At 41.7% G+C, this 23247-nt stretch overlaps 1 protein-coding gene and 1 non-coding gene across 5 annotated transcripts in view; both read right to left on the reverse strand.

The window, feature by feature from the left end:
• Positions 1-23247, reverse strand: part of CSNK1G1 (casein kinase 1 gamma 1) — an 89297-nt gene that overhangs the window by 42907 nt on the left and 23143 nt on the right. For all 4 annotated transcript variants that reach the window (XM_063449290.1, XM_063449292.1, XM_063449291.1 and 1 more), the window contains exons 2-3: positions 6634-7043; positions 3671-3711 (exon numbers count right to left, since the gene is read on the reverse strand). In XM_063449290.1, coding sequence (XP_063305360.1) covers positions 3671-3711; positions 6634-6814 — 222 coding nt within the window. In that variant the 5' untranslated portion in view covers positions 6815-7043. The remainder of the gene's footprint in view (positions 1-3670; positions 3712-6633; positions 7044-23247) is intronic.
• TRNAS-CGA (transfer RNA serine (anticodon CGA)) lies at positions 7832-7913 on the reverse strand. Its single transcript has one exon. It is a non-coding gene; the product is annotated as a tRNA-Ser (tRNA).

Consider the following 23247-nt stretch of genomic DNA (forward strand, 5'->3'; position numbering starts at 1 on the left):
GTGCGGTTTGCGGTGTGTCTGTAGTGTCTGTGTTCCCCTGCAGTATACTTGCACAGCTGGGCACATTTTCCCCAGTGGTCTCCGAGAGAGTGTTCAGAGTGTCTTTGGGTCAGCAATCCCCAAAGGATCAGAAAATCACCAGGCAGGAGCATCAGCGTTAGGATGGGGTGTAGTCTCTGGTCGGATGTGCCCCAGGCTATCATGGGGAGCGTGTGCAGTTTCAGGTAAAAGGTAGATCGGGTAGTATGTCGACCCAAGGCAATCGGAGTGGAGTGTCAGATGTCTACGTTGTAGGGCCCATATGGCCTGTATGGGGGATCTACGGGGCCATCCAGATAGGTTGGGGGGGCAGGGGGAAGTCCAGTTGTGTGAAGCTGCGGTGTGCAGGTGCACGTTTTCTCTTAGTTGGTGAGCAGCGTCCAGGGGGTCTTGCTGAGAAGGTAGAGAGGGGCCGAAAAAAAACGAGAGAGTTTCAGGTTTGAGGGAGGGTATCTTGAAGCCTGTCAAGGGTAGGTGGGTAGTGCCCATTGAGGTGTAGTTCAGACATGGGTCTTGAGTGGAGGGGGGATGGGTAGTGCCCTCTTTATTCCTCAGGTGCTGCTAGCAGGGGGGGAGTGAAGTCGGTGTCTGGGCCTTGGTGTACGATGCGGTGGGTCGGTCTTCCTGCGGAGCGTTCGTTCATCGGGTAGCCAGTCCAATCCGGGATGGGGATTCGTGGGAGGCCAAGTGCCTCTTGAAAGGCCTGGGTGTCTTGTGGCGTGCGAATTGTAGCTTCCGTAGTGCCCCGTCGGGCCGTGAGGGCAAAGGGGAATTGCCATCTATACCGGATCTGGGCCTCCTGTAGCGCGGCGGTTATGGGCCGTAACGCCCTCCGGGCCTGCAGGGTTAGGTGGGAGAGGTCGTTGTATAGCTCGACCACTTGCCCCTCGTGCCTCCAGGAGCGTTCTGTGCGGGCTCTCCGCATAATGTCTTCCTTTAGTTGGAAGTCAGGGATGTGGCAAATTATGTCTCTGGGGGGGGCACCCGGGGGTGGTTTGGGCCTCAGTGCCCTGTGCGCCCTGTCTATAGGGATGCGGGCTTCCCTGGGCCGGCCTAGGATGCGATTAAATAGTGGTATTAGGAGGGCCCTGGTATCCTCTGGGGCCTCTGATTCCCTGTAGCCTCTTACCCTGATGTTGTGCCTTCTGCCACGGTTGTCCAGGTCTTCAACGTGGAGGCGCAGGTCCTGCAGTTGTCTGGTTTGTGCTGTGATGGCTGGGAGTGCAGGACAGTGCTGGTCTGGGCCCTGGGATTCAAGGGCCTGCACCCTTGCCTCCAGTGCTGTGAGGGAGGTGCCAAGGGCCGAGATTTCTGTGCGCAGCGTGGATTTGACTTCCTCCAGGAGGGTCTGGAAATCTTCCTTCTTAGGCAGGGATGTGAAGAGTGCATACCAGTCCGGCGTTTGTGGTGCCGGTATGCTGCCTCGTGCGTTGGGACCGTCGTCCGACATCTCAGAGCTCGGCGAGGAGGGCGCCATGTTGGAGTCCTCATCCCTCGGAAGTAAATCGCCCGGCGTTTGGAGGTAACTCCTAATTGAGGGGTGGGAGCTGGTCCCCTGGGTTCTTGGTGTGGAGGGGGTCATTTGGGACCGTCTTGTGCGTCCCATGGGTGCCGGTTCGTGCAGTTTTTGCGGTGCTTGAGAGCAGGCAGGAGCGGAGCGCGAGGATTAGGCGGCCATTCTCGTCCGGCGCCAAGCCACGCCCTCTATAGGTTTACTTTATCTCGCTAAGAAGCTGCAGGCCCACACAGAGCTACAGTGTCCCTTCAATTTTTACATGGTTGGTCAGGTAATAGTAGAATCTAAGCCAACATGGTTTTACTCAGTCAAATAAAGTGATAAAAGTGATTACAAAAAACACAACATTAAGCTTCAATAAATACATAAACTTAAAAACAAAATACAATTGGAAGTAAAAATGTTATGAAAGTTGTCGTAACTGGATTGGGATATACATTTCAAAATTGGGACACGAGGCACCACAACCACTAGTGTGCTGTATGGTGCCATGAGTTCCGGCAGGCCTCCCAACTGTCCGTATTTTGGCAGGTCAATCCTGGTTTTAGGATTCTAACTTTGGGCAGCAGAGTCCGTGCACATTGTTAGACTATTACGAACGGTTTAACTATTACGTTGCTCTCACAGTCCTTCAAGTTTGGCTTACTCTGATATATTTAAAGTACATACTCCTACATTATCACACCAACTGCTAAAAGGTTTATACAGTGTTCACTAGCTGAGAGATGGCAGCTGACACACTGTCAATCAATCCTGCATGAGTTGGTATGATAAAGGGGAAGTTCATTCTTCTGCATTACCAGAGGAACACAGACCGGAAGGACTGCAGTACTGGCATACAATGCCACAGGACAGCACGTTGTAATGTTTACAGTGCCTGGAATCCCTTCTGCATACACACATTCAAAGTAAATGTATTATTGTAGGATATACTTTTGGAGAAGTGACTGTTCACCTTGACAGGCACTAGAAGCGCCTCCGCAGAAATAGCCAGCTAAAATAACCCCGCTATTTCTATCAGATGGTCTCAGAGACTGATCAGCACAGCACAGCGTTTTGCTGCGCATGTTCACTAGTTGAGATCATCAATCCCAATGATCTCAGCCAAGGAGGCAGAACAACAGCCTCCCTTCCTTTAAATCAGCTCCTTAAAAGTGTTTTATTGCCTTTTAGTTTCTGCAGCTTGTTTTGGGACATGCAAACGTAAAAAAAAACAAAAAAAAAAACAAAAAAAAAAACACACACACACAAAACATATTGCAGACCCGTGTAACCCTCAATCAAGACGTACAAATTGTTAGCGGGAGACAAAATTACTTTATGGAAATGGTGTGGAAACCAGCAGCCCCCATCTGGACATGGACTACAATTCCTAGAATTCCCAGACATGAACTTGCAGATAATCATAACAATACACAGTTTGAGATCTATCAGGGATATTTTCCAAAGTGAGAATTTAAAGTGAATCTCACTTATTTTAAATTATCACGTTAGTAAATAAACCAGTATGATTAAGAAGCACATTCATCTTTGAATTAAGAATAAAGCACAATGTAAACAAAGCTAACAACTGTTTTGGTACAATGAGATTTAAGTCTATACAGTTCACAACTCGCTGGTGATGGGGAGGTTAAGACGACAGAAAATGTCAGGTAAACAAAGGAGAGAATTAACGACTTCCTGGTTATATTTTACTATAAGACTGGCTGGTTGGCATTGTCCACATGGGTGGGGTTTCCTCTTTAGTCTTTTGTGCTACTGTGTATCTCCATATTGAAGGGGGGGGGGGGGGGGGGTACACCTTTGTGGTTATGCATTCTAAAAGCAATTTATAAAACAGAACTGTAAACATTACCACCCATTGTGGTATTTATAAGTAAAAGCCTCACAGCAAATTGTGTGAATTTAATAAGATGTTTGTGAAACAATAATTCTATAACATCATTTGCCAACCCCTGAACTCTGACTTCTTAACCAGGAAATCAGTCATGACTTACACACAGGCAGGAAGAGGAAGGAAGTGTGATATTCTGTCAGGAAGGAGCAGGCAGAGAATCCCGAATAAATGGGGTGTGGGGCAAATTGCAATGAGCAGAGGAATAGTTACATACTCACCAGTTTAATTGCCACATACTCATTGGTGTAAAGATTTTTGCCTGCAAAATAAAGGAGACATTTCAAAATCACAACCTCTTCATAGACTGATGTACAAGTACAATCTAATTTAAAACCCCAAAACACGACCCGATTCATGGATATATTCATATGCTATTATAGCACAGAGTACTTTTAATATGATAATGCTTGTTCTGGATATATATGTGTTTATCACAGGGACACTCTCTCTCTCCACCTCATGTAATTTCTTTAATTGATTATGGCATACTTAAAATATACATGAAAACATTGCTTCCCGTCGAAAAGATACATGGCAGAGTTTATGCTTTTTTTTTTTTACTGTATCAATGAGCAAAAACAGTATCTACCAGGCTCCCACAATGCAATGCAGTGGGTTTGGCATTGTAATGTAGGGAACTGGGGAGGCACCAGGTTTTATCTTTTTAATATCAAGGAATGGGAGGTGGAGACCTCATACTGACATCTAACCATAAAACACCTCTAAATATACTGAGAGTTACATCTGGTCATTAAACCACGCAGCGTTGCAAGACAGACAGAAAAGGTTAATGGTTAATATGGCGCAGAGCAGGTGGGAAAACCCTGAATAATAAGTGGGGGCTGGCAGTTCTAAGATGAGGCAGGTAGGGAAGGAAGTGGCACTGTGAAAATCCATATACGGAAAAAGATGATTGAACTATCGAAGGAATTTTGTAAAGGCAAACATCCACATAGGGCCACACACCCTAGGAAAGGTGAAAGGGTAGATTAAAAGCACCACTTGATTAATCTACATATAATAATGAATCAGGATCAAATTAGTCATTCTAGCTCCTGTGTCACAGCTAAATGTTGACTGTGGTTTACTTGCATTCTAAAACCCACAAAACCATGCTTTTAACATAAAATGGGAGCAACACTCAAAATTGCTTTGCAACAAATACAGGATTATTCACATGAGTGAGAATTCAAAGTGAATTTTAAATATTAGGGAATGATTGCCAAACTAGAAGAATTCTCTAAGTCAGCAGCAGCTCCAATAGTTTGTGTTTTGAGTGAGAATGTTCAATTTGCTCAAATCAGGAAACCATAACATTTTTTATGTTTAGGGCTTAATATTTAGGAGTGAAACATGTAGATTTGGCAGCAGAGTGATATAATGAGCAGGGAGCAATTGCCAGCAGTAGAAATTATCTAATATATGAAGCACATACAGATTATATTCTCCAATGAGTCATTATGCAAAGGAAGCGTGTGTAGGAGTACACAGTGATTAGGACCTGGGCATACCATGTTCAGAACTGTCACAGTATAGGGGGGCTAGCACCTGCCATGGATGAACAATGCAATGAAATGTACAATGAGTTCTATTAACGGGAAAGGCTGGAAATGGGGAAATCAGCCCGACAGATAATGAAGACAACACGTATTATTAGCATATCCAGAGAGAATATGCATTACCCTGTGATCATTTACCAAGTAGAATAATATTAATATATTGCCTTATATTTTTTATAGAAAAAAAATCAACAGTTTTGTGACAGAGGAGTTTAAAAGCACGTGGCAGGACTAAAGGAATTAAAGACAGTAAAATGTTTAAAATTTTGGCTTTTCCTATATCCAATGCAATAACCATCAGTTAGGGGGTTAATCTTTATATGTGTAGCTTTTCAAAGCAAAATATTGCACATACAGACCCCAAGCACCGTGACAATATCATATCCTTCTAGTCAACACACACACATCACTCACAGAAACACAGGTAAAGTACCACTATAGTGCCCTGAGGATGCCCCCAACCTCAGGGTCCCACTCCCGCCGGTCTGAAGTTGGAGAAAGGGGGTTAAACACTTACCTTTCTCCAGCGCCGGGCTCCCTCGGCACTGGGGACTCTCCTCCCTCTTCTGATGTCATCGGCTGAATGCGCATGCACGGCAAGAGCCGCGCGCGCAGTCAGTCTCATAGGAAAGCATTCTCAATGCTTTCCTACGGACGCTGGCATCTGAAAATCACAGAAGCGCCTCTAGCGTCTGTCAATGAGACAGCCACTAGAGGCTGGATTAACCCTATTGTAAACATAGCAGTTTCCTGCTTAGGGCCCAGGGCGACATTAATCCGGGTCTGGTGTAGAACATACCTTTCATTGGAGCTGAATTCAATAACTGGGTGGAACTCAGACAGCAGTAACAGGTAAGACTACACAGGTAAGACAATATGTAGAAAAACAGCCTGTATAAAACAGGCCCCTTTGACATTTGATCCACGATCACAGCCATTATTTGTGGAAAGAAGGTCCTGTGATGTGGGTTAAGCCTACCCCAGTCTTTTTTATTCTCATTACTCCACTGTTGATATTTTCCCCTTTCTTCTTTTCCCAACACATAATATATAGGACAATAGGTAAACCAACATCTTCCTATTATTGACAATTAGTCTGTATTAAAAGCCAACATCTGGTCATTATAATAAAAAAATAGGCATTCCACAAGGATCTCTAAAATTAGGGCATTCACCATAACACTATATTAAAAACGACTTTTTTATTTTATGATCACTGAATAAATTCTAGAGAGAGCAACCATCTTGCTATAAACTAGTGAGAGTTGCCAAGAATTCAACTTTGAATTTCAAATTTGAGCCTAAAATCAAAGGTTTTGGCTTGGAGAATTTTTCTAATTTTGGCCTAATTTTAAAATTCAACTTTGAATTCACAGCAATTCTCACTTTAGAGTGTGTGCTGTAAATAATAAATATTGCAACATATTTCTGATGAGATTTTTAGTGAAAGACAGGTTCAGGTCACTCCATTATTTGGCTTGAACCACACTGGAATGATATTAACCTACAAAATTATTTTCATCACACAGATATTGCAATCCCAATACAATTGTCTGCTCATGATTGAAATATACTGAAGTCAATCACGACCACCACTTAAACCATCACAATTAAAATCTTACCTAGCCGAAGTTCCCCAAAGTTCCCACATCCAATCTTCTTTCCCACCCTGAAGTTGGGTCCCACCATAAGGACCCCTGAGGAGGTGGTCGAGCTGGATGGACGGGAACTATGGCCAGTCCGTACTGGCATAGCTTTAGCCACCCTTGGCCTGTCATCCTTCTCCCTGTTGCTATGGTCCATGTTGCTATACCATAAGAGCTAGTCCCAGGGATCCCCCGCACAGGCTGGGGAACTCCCAAACCACACGGCCACAAATACAATGGGTGGTACAAAATATCCAGCCAAATGTCCTCAGGGGCCGGAGAAAATGATCACATCACCACAAAGAATTAAAAGTGGACCATCTCAGAGCGATTTGGCATCTTCATAACGAAAACTTCTCATCCTATCTTCACAGTCAAAGCACGTTCTGAAGAGAGACAGGAAAAGACAAGCATTAGAGTCAAATAAATGAGTTTAGCTACTATATACATCAAGCAGAAATAAGTCACTTCTACAGGTGCTCTGCAATCTCTCAGATGGAAAAACACAAACAACCTCTCTTAGTAGGAAAACATCCAACTGGAAAATAAAGTAATAATTTAATAACAAAATGTTCCAGAGAGCCACTTGTCACGGGCAGAATTTGTTGCAGAAGAAATTTGATAAGAAGGGAAATACTCATAAAGAACAATAAGTGGAAACAAACTATGGGGTTCGTGATTCATGAAGGTAAACAATAAAAAGTAAGCAGATCTATGACTCTCCCAGCACGGGGAACACATTGTCGGAGCTCAGGAGTCAGATTTATTAAGAAGCTAGCAAAGGATGTGTGTAAGACATAAGCATGGCAAATAAATCTTGGTGGGGGGAAGGGAACCCAACAACTTTTTTTTTTTTCCAAAGGGACAGTCTATGCATCAGCTGACTGCTTTAAGCTAATCAGTGGCACACTGCCCGGTGACAGTCCCTGCTTCTTCTATCTGAATTTGAGACACTTGCACTCCACAGAAGACAACATTTGCACTCCACAGCAGAATGTTGATGCCCGCTTTATAACTAGAAACAGATTTAAGAATTCATTTATTTCAGCGTGCATGTTTTTGAGGAATTGGCATTAAATAGATACTAACGTCACTTTATGCAGTTTCTTAATGTGCAATTTCATCTAGCATGAACATAATCACATTTTCAAACTTTAAAAACAGTCATTTCTCCCGCTGTGAAAAGGATTTGAACCTGTGCGGGGAGACCCCATTGGATTTCGAGTCCAATGCCTTAACAACTCGGCCATCACAGCTTTTCTGCTGCTTTCTATTTCAACTGTCAAAAGTAAAGACAAATAAGTCAATGTGACCTGATGGAATACACCCAAAGCTATTAAAATAGCTTAGTGGTGTACTAGCAAAACCATTAACAGATTTATTTAACCAATCATTGATAACAGGAGTAGTCCCAGAAGATTGGAAGTTGGCGAATGTTGTACCCATTCACAAGAAAGGTAATAGGGAGGAGTCAGGCAACTATAGGCCAGTAAGCCTTACTTCAGTAGTGGGGAAAGTGATGGAAACCATGTTAAAGGATAGGATTGTTGAACATCTAAAAACACATGGATTTCAAGATCAGAGACAACATGGGTTTACTTCAGGGAGATCATGCCAAACTAATCTTATTGATTTTTTTGATTGGGTAACTAAAATTATAGATCAGGGTGGTGCAGTAGACATTGCTTACCTAGATTTCAGTAAGGCTTTTGACACTGTTGCACATAGAAGGCTTATCAATAAACTGCAATCTTTAAGTTTGGATTCCAATATTGTTGAATGGGTGAGGCAGTGGCTGAGTGACAGGCAACAGAGGGTTGTAGTCAATGGAGTATATTCGAAGCTTGGGCTTGTCACCAGTGGGGTACCTCAGGGATCTGTACTTAGACCCATTCTCTTTAATATTTTTATTAGTGATATTGCAGAAGGTCTTGATGGTAAGGTGTGTCTTTTTGCTGATGATACTAAGATATGTAACAGGGTTGATGTTCCAGGAGGGATAAGCCAAATGGCTAATGATTTAGGTAAACTAGAAAAATGGTCAGAGTTGTGGCAACTGACATTTAATGTGGATAAGTGCAAGATAATGCATCTTGGATGTAAAAACCCAAGGGCAGAGTACAGAATATTTGATAGAGTCCTAACCTCAACATCTGAGGAAAGGGATTTAGGGGTAATTATTTCTGATTACTTAAAGGTAGGTAGACAATGTAATAGAGCAGAAGGAAATGCTAGCAGAATGATTGGTTGTATAGGGAGAGGTATTAGCAGTAGAAAGAGGGAAGTGCTCATGCCATTGTACAGAACACTGGTGAGACCTCACTTGGAGTATTGTACGCAGTACTGGAGACCATATCTTCAGAAGGATATTGATACCTTAGAGAGAGTTCAGAGAAGCGCTACTAAACTGGTTCATGGATTGCAGGATAAAACTTACCAGGAAAGGTTAAAGGATCTTAACATGTATAGCTTGGAGGAAAGACGAGACAGGGGGGATATGATAGAAACATTTAAATACATAAAGGGAATCAACACAGTAAAGGAGGAGACTATATTTAAAAGAAGAAAAACTACCACAACAAGAGGACAGTCTTAAATTAGAGGGACAAAGATTTAAAAATAATATCAGGAAGTATTACTTTACTGAGAGGGTAGTGGATGCATGGAATAGCCTTCCAGCTGAAGTGGTAGAGGTTAACACAGTAAAGGAATTTAAGCATGCGTGGGATAGGCATAAGGCTATCCTAACTATAAGATAAGGCCAGAGACTAATGAAAGTATTTAGAAAATTGGGCAGACGAGATGGGCCGAATGGTTCTTATCTGCCGTCACATTCTATGTTTCTATGTTTCTATATTAAGAAAAAGCCAGAAACATTGGTGGATTGCACTCTCTGGAGTTAAACCATTTGTCAACCTTTTGAAATAAATTAGTGTCATGGACCTCCAAGCACCATTACAATTTAATTTGGTAGAAACTGTTATGGAGCCCAAATAGGTCTGTTAATTAATAAATAAAACCAAATAAAAAATTACTTCTATACATTAATAGATATACTGTAGTGTACACATATATAGATATATGAACTTTAGGCTTGGATGAGCATACAAGGTTCCGATAGGGCACGGAATACAGCTTTTGTATTATACATCTGTTAAATGGGCACTATAGTATCCCTTTAACAGATGAAAGAAAGAAAAAAAAAAGGCAAGAGGCACTATTTTAAAAGTACTCTGTCTAAAAAAATGAAGTAGATGGCACTCTCCAAAGTGGGCCAGGACCAAATTAACTCAATAATGTAGAAATAAATACCAAAAGGAGGAACGGGTACCCAAGACACTACAAACATTGGATTGTCTTGTTTTTTTCCAATCTATGTTTGAGCAGAAACGTGGTCTGTGTTCCTAATAAAAAGCTGTTTTTGGGACATCATGCGGGTCAGTTCCTTTTTTTTGGTATTTAATTCTACCATTTAAACCAGTGACACTTAATAGCTGCATGTCTTCATAAAAATTATTAATGCAATGAGAATGCTTTTCGATCTCACAGTTTCTCAGACTATGGGGGGGGAGGGGGAGGTATTACAGAGTATTCTAGAGCATTTAAAATTAGACCTGCATGTAGGTTCAGTGCATCAGACATCTGGGTACAGGGAAGGACATGTTGGGCATGAGGCACTACTACAAGGAATGGAAGAAGATAAAGCCTCAGATCTCTGAGCCCCTAATGACAATATCAGAAAATATTAACCAACACTCACTAAGCAGCAACACGGACATTCTATTTACCATCCCTCTACAAATAGCTTAAGCTGAAAAGACATTGATTGATGGCGTTATACAATGCAAACGTGATATGCAATTACTCTCAAGATGAACAAGTGTAGGCAATGAAATCCCTTAAAGAAACACTATAGCAATAGGAATACAAAGGTGTATTCCTAACGTTATAGTTCCCTGGTGGTAGTTTAGGTGATCAGTCCTCATTAGGGAGGGGAAAAAAAAAAAAAAAACATATATATATTTTTTTATTTTTATTTTTTCAACTTAACTTTTGCCCTTTTCTACCTCATGACACAGATTGATGATCTCAGCCAATCCAATTATTTTCCATAAGAAAGCATCAGGAGGCTAGTACGCATGCGCAGCAAAACAGCATGCTTTGTCGATCTGAGCGTCTTCTTCATATTCATCTGATAGAAATAGCAGTTTAATTCTGCTATTTCTAGTGGCAGCCACTAAAGCAGGGGTGTCCAACAGGTAGATCCACAGACGCTTTGCATGTCTTTAGAATGTCTTTACAGTGACAAAGCATTGTGGAAGCTGTTCTAAAACATCTGCGTAGCTACCTTTGGACACCCCGGCACTAAAGACACTTGAAGCCTCCAATGAAAATATCTCAGCTGTGGGGTGAAAGGAAAGGAGGAGGGGGATGTAAAGTCCGGGTTCCTATAGTGTCCCTTTAACAAAATTAAAAGAACACTAGAGTCACCCAGATCACTTCATCTCCATTAAGTTATATGAGTGCAACAGCCTTTAGTTTTAACCCTGCAATGTAAAACACAGGCATTTTAGGAACTGCAATTGCATGGTTAGATCCACCTCTTGTGGTTGTCTTCTTGACAGACACTAGAAGCGCTTCATCCTCCAGAACGGTCTGGGAATCAAACCCATGGATTTGAGGAAATTGCAGGTGATTTAAGTTTGGATGCTGCCCTCCCTGACAGAGGAGTTGAAGGCTGCAGCGGAGGACTCCCAGTGCTGGAAACAAGGTACGTAATCATTATTTAACTTACATTATTATCAGCAATGGTGATGGTTATTTAAATTATTGTAAGGAGCTCAGCCATTGTAGGAAGCTGGAACCAGCAATACAGAGAACCTCATAGTCGTTACAATGCATCTTGCCAGCTGTAATATTTTCCCAGAATCAAAGTACACTAGTAATTTATGGAGACGGCGTGTTTAGTGATTTACAGTGAACGTCACGCTACAGATCAAGGATATGAAAATGTACCGGCTTTAGCAGAGATCATTCATCCCATAGAGCTTACAATATAAGCAGTTTGTACAGAACACTTTGTATTTTGACAGAGAATGATTTTTAATACATACAAAGTTTTCGGCTTACAGACAGCACCTTTTTAAATGTTTACCTCTGTTTCCCTAATCCTCCCTTCCCTCACTCCCTAGTGTTGTTCTAGGTGATGACGATTATGAAGACTTTCTCCATTCTTCAAAACCTCCAGGAACATACGGCTGAAATATGTTCAACAGGAGCCGTCATCACGGTTATTCCAGGTCACTGATAATGGAAGGGTTGGGTACGCAGAAGGCAGAATGGGGGCAGTAAATATGGAAATGTATATTATTAATACAATGCATACATACTAGAAAATATAATCCAAGAGGCAATGAAATCTATACTAGCTGGTTAAAAGTGAAAAGCTAATTTTACATACAGCTCTATTTACTGCCAACATTTTGGCTCCAAATACAGATTATGGAACATCACAGACAAAAAAAATCAAAACATATTGGCAACAAGCTGGAAAACAAAAATAAACTAAAAAAATAATGGGCATTTAGTTCCTCTTGTGGGGTAATTTCCCTTTTTTTCCCCCAAAGGAGCACTATAGCATTAAGGATACAAAGACACACTTCTGTAGTACGCTATAGTGACCTGTTCAGTGTTCAGGTTCCCAGCCCCCTCTCTCTGCGGCTACCCTTACCTGAATGATCTCAGGCAATCTAGTGCTTTCCCTTAGAAAGCATTGAGAGGCTAGAGTGCACAACAAATTTCCAAGCTGCACCAATCGGCATCACCAAATGGAGATATAGGAAGCGTTCCGCGTCTCCATGCACAACATGGAGATGCTGAACAGCTGTCCAGCAATCTTTGCAGGACCGAACCCAGGAAGTCCTTCTAGTGGCTGTCAGATTGACAAAGGTGCTACTAGGCAGCAATGTAAACAGTACCTTTTCTCATAGAAAGCCGTGTTTACAGTGCTAAGACTGCAGGGAAAGGCTCTAAACACCAGAAAAAGACTGCATTAAGCTGTAGTAATTCTGGTAACTATAGTGCTGTTTTTAAAAAAAAATGCATTTCAAAGTTCCTACTGTATAAAACTATGAGGGATATAAAACAAATAAAGCAGCGATCACACCAAATTCTAAACATTCAGGAGGTTTATCAAAGTGCCTGTTTTTCAATTCTTTATTTAAGCACAGAAAATGGTATACAATGCTTAGTAATGTATGATAAGTAGCCTTGTTACAACACAAACCATGCCTAAGTCCAAAATTCTGCATCCACAAATACCCATACATTTTTCTTTTTATTTCTAACAATGAAATCTTATAACCATTCCTGAAGAAAAAAAAAATCATTCATAAACGATTTTATTGTGTTTTTTTTTTAAGCCTTTAATATTAAAGACTATTTTTACTTTTGCCATTTATATAGCGCCAACGTATACCGCAGTGCTTTGCAAAATTAACAATATTAGAGCAGATACACATTAAATATATACAGAATTAAATAGGACATATATAAATATAGAATCCTTGCAAACTACTGAAAGATCATCGATTTATAGGAATGCTTTTGAATATTATTGTGCACAAGAGTATTTGCCCTATTCGACGTTTGAGTATTTTAAACAAATTATGCTGTTGTACAACATAATCTTTTGCATTACATGGCGACAGTGAAATCCAGGCCTCAAGTAATTGTGTGCTTCAAGATCTTACAATAAATTTAAATTATGGGTAATACTATTCATTACTTAAGGCGATAATAAAGTTGAAATTTCTTCATCTACAGGTTATTGCCATCATATTTCTCGCCATGCTGAGGAATGAATTTGCACATTTGTAAAACAATTCAGGGAACAGAAGATTTTGATGATGCCTGAAGTTGTTTATATACAGGTGATATATATCATCTGGCTTGCAAATGAAAGTGTCTGTTGATGACAATTTTTTCCTGCAGTCATTTGTAACAGGAAATTGTTAAAGGGACTCTCCAGTGCCAGGAAAACAAATCCATTTTCCTGGCACTGCAGAATCCAGCATTGCCCCCCTCCCTCCCACCCCCCATCCCATATTGCTGAAGGGGTTACTCACCTGAATCCAGCGCCTCTGTTTTTAGGCGCTGGGTCAGGCTCTGCCTACGCTCCTCTAATGCGTGTGCATTAACCTCCCATTATACAATGCTTTCCTATGGGGATTATGGCGACGCTGGAGTTCCTCATGCATAACGTGAGGACATCCAGCGTCGTTTAAAACACTTTGTGCTTTAAAGGACCACTCTAGGCACCTAGACCACTTCAGCTTAATGAAGTGGTCTGGGTGCCTGGTCCAGCAAGGTTTAAACCTTTTTTGATATAAACATAGCAGTTTCAGAGAAACTGCTATGTTTGTGAATGGGTTAAGCCTTCCCCTATTTCCTCTAGTGGCTGTCTCATTGACAGCCGCTAGAGGCGCTTGCGTGATTCTCACTGTGAAAATCACAGTGAGAGCACGCAAGCGTCCATAGGAAAGCATTGTAAATGCTTTCCTATGCGACCGGCTGAATGCGCGTGCAGCTCTTGCCGCGCGTGCGCATTCAGCCGAAAGGGAGGATCGGAGGCGGAGAGGAGGAGGAGAGCTCCCCGCCCAGCGCTGGAATAAAGGTAAGTTTTAACCCTTTCCTCTCCCCAGAGCCGGGCGGGAGGGGGTCCCTGAGGGTGGGGGCACCATAGTGCCAGGAAGCTGGAAGTCCCTCTTGTGGCTGTCTCATTGACAGCCACTAGAGGAGGACTTAACCCTGCAAGGTAATTATTGCAGTTTATAAAATTTGCAATAATTACACTTGCAGGGTTAAGGGTGATGGGAGTTGCCACCCAGACCACTCCAATGGGCAGAAGTAGTCTGGGTGCCTGGAGTGTCCCTTTAAGCAATGTTCTAAATAAACAAATTTGTTTTTCTTAATACTGGTAATTATTATGGTCTGGAGGATTAAAATAGTTCTGACATTGAACGTTGTAAAAAGTGGTATACAAAAATGTTTAATTAAAAAAAACAAAAAGGTTAACAAGCATGGAAAATGTAGCCGAGTACCTCCATTAAATGTTCCTTCTCGCTGGAGAAGACCGCACTGAAGTGCAAAAAGGGCGAAGGGCAAAATACATACTTTATTGGGACACAGGCACACAACGGGGCATTAGAACAATGGAAATCCCACCCAGGTGCCTCTATGTCTGTGAGTTAACAATATCAAGTTACCTCAAATTTAATTAACTCCCAGAAAACAGGGCGCCTTAATATCCCCTGAAACACATTTATATATTAGTAAACCCCACATATATGGCATCCCCCGATAGCTTGTCCCAGAGAACCCCAACTGGTAAAATAGCACCAAGATCCAATGCAGGCGGGCCGAGCTACATCTGATTAAAGTTTCAGTGGGTTTTGCCAAAGTTCCTATCCGCTTGGCTGTTCCACAGAGTTCCTAGTTTTGTCCCAATCAGGCGCATTAAGTTCTCAAAGCTGGTTAGCTGGTGGAACTCCGATATGAGCATGCCAGCCTGTGCCACTAATAAGCCCAGGGTGACCTATCCATTAGAGCGGACTAGAAAGCTCAGAAAGGGCGCTCCTGTGAATCTGCCATGGCCACTCCCAAATTCCACCCTACCCCTATATGTCCCGATTTTGAGGGGGTTACTGTGACATCCACACATTGCAACAGTAAATCTAAAACCCTGTTTTCAGTCCAGGATAGTACCCGTCACATAACAGTTGTGGACTACAGTTACAGCATACAATCAGAAAGCATGCCTCATGTCTCTGCTAAAACCTTAATTAACACAGACACCAAGCGCCTGAATGCTCCTCGTGTAGCGTACAGTGCTTGGAGGGCCCATGTCATTAGTTGGTGTATGACTGCAGCCACTATTCGCAGGATTTCTCATGAATTAAACTGTGGCCTGAACTTGCACAGAGCGCACATATCATTGCCAGTTTCAAGGAGAAAACCACTACTAGTAAACAAACTTTTATGCCCCTTGGGCCCTTACTAGAAGAGGTGGCATTTAGAGAGAGCATATGTGATTGAAAATACTTAATTGGTTACTTTTTATTTTTTTGACCACTTCATTCAGAAATCAGAAAATATAATTGGAGCTGCAATATTTAAAAAATAATTTATTTACGCTGTGCTAAATTATATAGCAGTGCTTCACAACATTATAAAGGGGGGATTTAACAAAAGGGCACTAGGACAATGGAAATCTAACTCATAACACAAACCATTCTGAATTTGGACAGGAACAATAGGTTGAGGACCCTGCTTGAACGAGCGTACAATCTGATCACATTTAGCCAACTAAATGAAGAAAACAAAACCTTGCAATACTTCTTATAATTGACATTGCATGCTCCCTACGCGGGCACATTCTGAGCAAGCCATGCAAGTTAGTTTAACCCTTGCAGTGCCATGGGCGCACACACTGCACACCAAAAGGAGATAAAATACAGCAGGTATGTGTGTTTTACTTGCCCCCACTAGACTGCTACTCTCAGTAAACAATTCAACAGTATTCACTGGGATGACAGATTGAGGAACTGTCACTTCTTGAGAAATGACAGTTCTGCTTTAACAAGTATTCTAAATTTCATGTAATTTTGGATCCATGCTTCATTTCCCAGTAGAAGGTTTAGAACATTACAGACGTAAACAGACAAAGAGTTGTAAACAGCAGAATAAGGTGTGTCAAACAAAGTGTTTTCACTTTAATAGACCAGTTCCGCCTCCTCACCAGCACTGCTGCAACCACTTTATTCCTCCTTGTGTGACTATAAATAACCCATGCATCTTACCCTGCAGGCTGCTCTGATTGATTCCACAGATCAAAGAGCTTAGAGCTGGGAAACCACCACCCAGGTTAATATCTGTTTCCTTGATGAGTGTCCTGGGCCAGAAAACCTGCCTATCTGCTGACTAAGGAGAAAAAAGAAAAAAAAAAGCAGTCGATCTCTGAAAAGCAACATGCATTGCTGCCCAGAATCCCTAAGGCAAAGGGGTTACGTGAACAACAACAGAAAGGCTAACTTAGAAAGACTAAGGGAAATCTTATAGAAAGTAGAAAAAGAAAAGTCAAATTGGAAGCTATTCAAAGTACATAATTAAAGGGACCTTATAGGTACCAGACTATTTTATCTCAATTAAGTGGTCTGGGTGTCATGCCCCTTGTTCTGCAGAACTGCAATGTTTTCGTTGCAGGGTTAAAATGCCTCTAGTACCAGTCATCAGATAGCCACCAGAGGCACTTTCAACAAAACCTCAAAGAGACCATCTAATTGGTGCAGTGTGTCATTTTGCTGCTGTGGGATGGCAGCGTGTAGACCACCCATGCAAAGGAGACAAGGCAAGTAAAATACATTTTTTGTCCTCCCTACTGTTAGGAGAACCTCATCTAAATAGTCAGGGAATTTTAGCAGTAGGAGTACTAAGTACAGTATTTGTATTCCTAATACTATACTGTTCCTTTAATTCAGGTGGTCCTGCCCTAAAATCAAGACTACAAGTGCAAATACATTTGTTTCTAAGCACTGCTTGCTATAAAATTGTGAATGTATACTAATAAGATCTGGCAAAAATCCAACACAGGCTCTTGTAAAGTCAATCCTGGCCTTTATATTTTAAAATATTTGCCAAGCGCTACAACAGAAATAATAAAAAAAAATTAGTGTGGACTCAAAACGAGACCCTAATGGGTCGCTAGGGGATTGTTAAACTGAAGCAGGCTAATGCCAGGTCCATAATTTGGGGCACTGTCAAGAAAGGGTAAAGAAGAATGGTCGGTTTTAAGGAAGTGACAGCTCCTCATTCCCTTACCTCAGCTAATGAAAAGTGCATCATAGGTAAGTAAAGCAATGCACTGATGCTATATAAGTGCATCAACACTTAGGCAATCCTTAAGGTGCTGTATATGAAAAAAACAAAAGGTAAAAACAAAAAAACAATTGTTTTCGGGTTGTGCAGAACCTCACACGTGACCGTTCCGTTGCAAGAACCACTGTCCTACACTTCTAATTTCCTTTAGAATGTAGAGATTCCTAAACAGTCATTCACACATTTTATCCCATCTTTAAGACTCATCTTTGAAATCTGGCCTGCTAGCTGCTCTGTTTGTTCTGCAACATCTTGCAGCCACAATAAATTTAACTGTGAAAATAAAACACACGCTGAAGTGTAAAATGTGAACTGTAATTGGCACATTTGAGGCAGTGGAACAGCAGAACAATTCAGAACACCGTTACGTTTAGTTATTAAAATTTGTATGTACACTTTTAAACACTTGTATCACAATAAGCTCTACCATTTCTGCAACAGTAAGCGATCGGTTACCGAACATGACTGCCGTCTGACAACAGTGGATGCAAATAATATTAAACGAAAGGAACATTCTACCCGCATGTCAGTAGTAAAACCTTTAGCAAACAGTGAACTTTAAAGGACCACTATAAGCACCCAGACCACTTCAGCTTAATGAAGTGGTCTGGGTGCCAGGTCCATCTAGTGTTTACCCTGCCTGCTGTAAACATAGCAGTTTCAGAGAAACTGCTATGTTTACATTGCAGGGTTAATCCAACCTCTAGTGGCTGTCTCATTGACAGCCGCTAGAGGCGCTTCCGCACTTCTCAATGTGATTTTCACAGTGAGAAGACGCCAGCGTCCATAGGAAAGCATTGAGAATGCTTTCCTATGGACTGGCTGAATGCGCGCGCGGCTCTTGCCGCGCATTTGCATTCAGCCAATGACGTCCGAAGGAGGAGGAGAGTCCCCAGCGCCGAGGGAGCCCGGCGCTGGAGAAAGGTGAGTGTTTTAACCCCCCCCCTTCAGCCCGACGGGAGTGGGAGCCTGAGGGTGGGGGCACCCTCAGGGCACTATAGTGCCAAGAAAAAAAGTTTGTTTTCCTGGCACTATAGTGGTCCTTTAATGGTTATGGCGCTCTGAGTCTTACTTTAAAAAGAGCATCTTTTCTGTAATGAGACATCCAGGGGGTCTCACATGCTCCTTACTAACAAGTAATTATTATTATATGCACTTGTTGCAGGTAGTAAAAAGCTATATTCCATGACATTTAGATTTTTATCTTTGTTTATTCTACACAGCTGATAAGAGCAGGGATGACAACATATGACAAAGTGGTACAAGATGTAATCTATCACACCAGAATGGTGTTGAATCTTTGGTAACAAACAACAAATATCATTTTATTTATTTGTTTTAAGAGGCCTGTTTTTTTCTGCCTCTGTTCAAACCAGGCTATGTGAATCAGAGAGCAGACAGAATACGGTTGGCAATGGCTACACACTTCATACAAATAAACTGGTTTACGGCTGATGCTAAAGACTGGGCAACTTTAAATCTACAAACTATACCGATCCATTACAATGTACCAAATCTGTGGGGGCTGAGGCAGCGGCATCCACATCTTATGAATTGTGAGATGCCAGCTGCATTACTTTGGGGCAAAGTAGGTAAAGGCGCCATGCCTTGTGTGGAGGTAGCAACCACCAGGTAAGTAGCTCTTACACAACACACAGACTGTATGTCCTATCTGAAGGTGTCATGGAGGCTTAGAGGAAAAGACCATTTCATTTTGCTCTCCGTATGGCTATAGAAAGGGACTTGAGAAATAAATACAATAGGGAAGCCTACTGTAGAGCGAGGCAAGGGCTCATTTCTGCTTAAAAACCCACATGCATTCCACATTGCCTTTTTAAACATTATGAAGAACTCTATAAACACAACTGCATATATTTTGCATTGCCTTCATAAACCCGCCTTGCTATGTACACCTCGTTCACACACAAAAAACAAATCATTTTATAGACACAGTGGCGGAAGTGAACGCTCATCCATAGTGCGCGCTGCGACACCACCGCACAGTTTGCACACCCCTTGCCCTGAGTGACCAAAGGTACATAAATGATATAATCTACCTTTTTGAGATCAAAACAATGACTGCAATCTCTTTGATCTCACAATGAAAGAAGTATGTTGTTTGAATCAAGGTTTTCATTATTCCTGTGTGGATGAGTAGAAATTAACAAGTAGCGCTGGGATGAAAAGATTCTCCAGGTGGAATTTTGTAGACCATTTTAGTTGATAAGCAGATCCAGGATCAGAAAGGTTGTAATTTAAGCAGACTAGTGGACGATCCGTAGTAAGAGAGACTGGCATTTCTCCAAATGAAATCAGAGGGCGGGGGAGGGGTCCAGGGCACTTCTTGCACCATAACCACTATAGCATGTTTTACTTGTTATGGTACTTAGAGTGTGCCTTTAAAGAAGAAAACATTCTTAATGCAGCAGATTTACTCCAGTAACGAAGATTTAAAAGTACTCAATATTTTTACGGACAGGGGCCCTAGTGAGGTGTGCAGTTGTAGATAGATGTAATAAAAACTAACAGTAAACACAGAAGTATATATAAAAGGATAGAAAATAATAATGATAAGCTGTATGTATGTGTATGGGATAGAGGTAAAGCACATTTTAGTCATTGCCTCAGGCATTCGCTGTGAAGCTAGCCACTGTTACAGTAAAAGAATTGTGACTTCTCATAAAAGCTTGTGAATTATGGAAAGCAGGGAGAGAAATCACATTGGACACCTATTTCTTACAACGCTATAACTTATATTTAATATAGAAATCTAGTTACAATACATATACTCCGAAAAGCTGATAAAAAAAAAAAAAGGCATATGTAAAAAAAATCCATACGAAACCACATGGCTAGTGTTCTGCTTCCTCAAGTACCTGAAAATCCTGTTTGTCAGTGTGCACCTACCCCCCTAACACGTGGAAACTTGATTTGAAATGTACACTTGCAAACAATGGGACAGAAAATCGGCAAGGCAGAGAGCCGCGCAGACCGGACGGCAAGGCAGAGAGCCGCGCAGACCGGACGGCAAGGCAGAGAGCCGCGCAGACCGGACGGCAAGGCAGAGAGCCGCGCAGACCGGACGGCAAGGCAGAGAGCCGCGCAGACCGGACGGCAAGGCAGAGAGCCGCGCAGACCGGACGGCAAGGCAGAGAGCCGCGCAGACCGGACGGCAAGGCAGAGAGCCGCGCAGACCGGACGGCAAGGCAGAGAGCCGCGCAGACCGGACGGCAAGGCAGAGAGCCGCGCAGACCGGACGGCAAGGCAGAGAGCCGCGCAGACCGGACGGCAAGGCAGAGAGCCGCGCAGACTAAACACAACTAGCAAGGGAAAAAAAATAAAAAATAAAAATAAAAACTTTTTTGCCCCCTTACCCGAAAAACAACAAAAAAGAAATTATACGTAATGTTTCAAGTAGAAGACAATTAAGCATGTACAAACAACCCATCCTCCAACACAAAACAATATAACACATGAAACAATTCTCTAGAAGAGAGTAATAAAACATGCACTTTTTTTGTCAAACATTTAAAAACAAAATGCTGTTGTAGGAAAGTCACAATGGACAACCAAACGGTGCGAGCCATTTCAAATCAATCACTGGAACACATACTGGGACGTAATTATCTACTAAAGCAAAGCTCGTAAAGAACTGACAAGGGAGTAACTTAAAACCTGCACTGCCATGTACACACAGGTGTTTTACCTTTACAAGGTGCGACGGGATGCTTAATCCATTGGCAATTTGGATTCAAACTGGTTAAGATAATTTGTGAATCAGAGCAGACACCAAATGATTAGTATGAGGGAAAGGGCACGGGGACAGCAAGGATTTAGGACAGGAAGCGATTGCTGAAACAGGAGACCGTAGGGCTATGCACACTGATAAGTGCCAACAGGTGCGAGACCCTCCGATTCCAGGGGACCAATGTGTGTTACTGGCATTACGCTACACAGAGACCGGGAATAGGCAGCAGGAGAAAAAAAAAAAAACGTCACTGCACAGAGAAAAACCTATAGATCGTAGTGCACAGGACAGATATCCATCTCATGTCTGAAATAGAAGATGGAGAAGAGTTTTATGGGGAGATTTTCCAGTTAAAGTGAAATATGGATCAAATTCTTCACACACACCGCCAGGTAAACAGGGGGAAAGAGTGTACTTTTACTTAAAAAAAAAAAAAATAATCATGCCTTACTCTTTAAACACCCTTTCATGACAATTTTAACTTGAACCACAGGGCCTAGCTTAGTCAGGACAATCTAAGCACCATAACTGCTTATTATTATTATTATTATTATTATTATTATTAAAGTGGCTTCTTTGGAAAAAAAATTAAATGTTCATTTCAAGGATAACAAAAAAAAACAAAAAAACTGTGTTTTGCGCTGCCTCCCTGGGATGACCCATTCATTATTTTTTTTAATGGTAAGGTAAGAAAGTGTCAGGGGCCTTTAACCCCTTAAGGACACATGACATGTGTGACATGTCATGATTCCCTTTTATTCCAGAAGTTTGGTCCTTAAGGGGTTAAGCAACGGAATTTAATTCTGATGAAGTTGTTATGGTGCCAGGAGTGTTCCTTAAACCTGACCGTCAGCTACTGGAGTCGTGGACATTGCCCTGACTAGTATAGCAGTAGTTTCACCCCTGATAAAGCCATAAACATGTCCTGACTTGTCTGATAATACATTAGGTACTCTATGTATATATGGTATATCTAGAATTGCACTTGCAGACATACCTATTGCTTAGTTTTCGCTCTTTGTTACAGTTGTCTTTTATATTCTTTTCAGTGCATTAGATCATATCTATTTTCTGAAATAAATGGATTTGGTCTACACCAGATACCCGGGGAACGAGGGCTTTTGTCTAAAGGCTAAGATTAGAGATTCAGGACTGGAAGAGCTTCAATTACAACTTTGGATAATTTTCTGAAACACGGCAATATACAGCCAATCCACTCGAGATGTGATTTTTTTCAACATTACTGGTTGATTTTAACATTTTACACTAAAAAGGACAAACTGAAAAAAAAACACATCTCGAAGAATGTTCCCAAAGCAGTTTTTCTCTGGCTTCTAATTTGAATTCTCAACAATTCACACTTGAGTAAACAATTCTGTAAGTTCTAGACATTCGTATTAGATGTGAATGTTTCTAATGGAGCCTTGTACTACCAAGGACATTTTATTTTTTATTTTTTAAATCCCCAAATTTTATTCCCAGAACACCGTGGTCCAGGACAATTGCTTGTACAAAGGGAGGACCGGTTACTAGGAAGGAGCCAGAATGTGTAATGGGTTACTAAGCACCATGACTGCCCGGCATCATCACAAAAATGACAGTGCACTGAGCTCATTGAAGCAGCCTTCAACTCTGAAAGATGCATACAACTGCAGCCACTTTTAAAAATCACTTTGATCTAACCAAGCCCCCAAGACTTGTTAAACAGCTGGAACATGTACACACAACTTGGACTAAGTTATCTCCCTCCTCTGGAGTCACAACCGACCCATGGGACCATAGGTCTGCTGATTGCTGTACACAGTCCCGATCACTTAACGAGGCTTTTGTGTAATCTTATAACAGCTGCATTATGGCTGCTAACTGTTTACTAAGCACTTACACTCATCCTGTGTAGAAAACGTCAG

The sequence above is a fragment of the Pelobates fuscus genome, chromosome 3 (assembly GCF_036172605.1).
Source record: "Pelobates fuscus isolate aPelFus1 chromosome 3, aPelFus1.pri, whole genome shotgun sequence".
In the NCBI taxonomy this organism is placed as follows: Eukaryota; Metazoa; Chordata; class Amphibia; order Anura; family Pelobatidae; genus Pelobates; species Pelobates fuscus.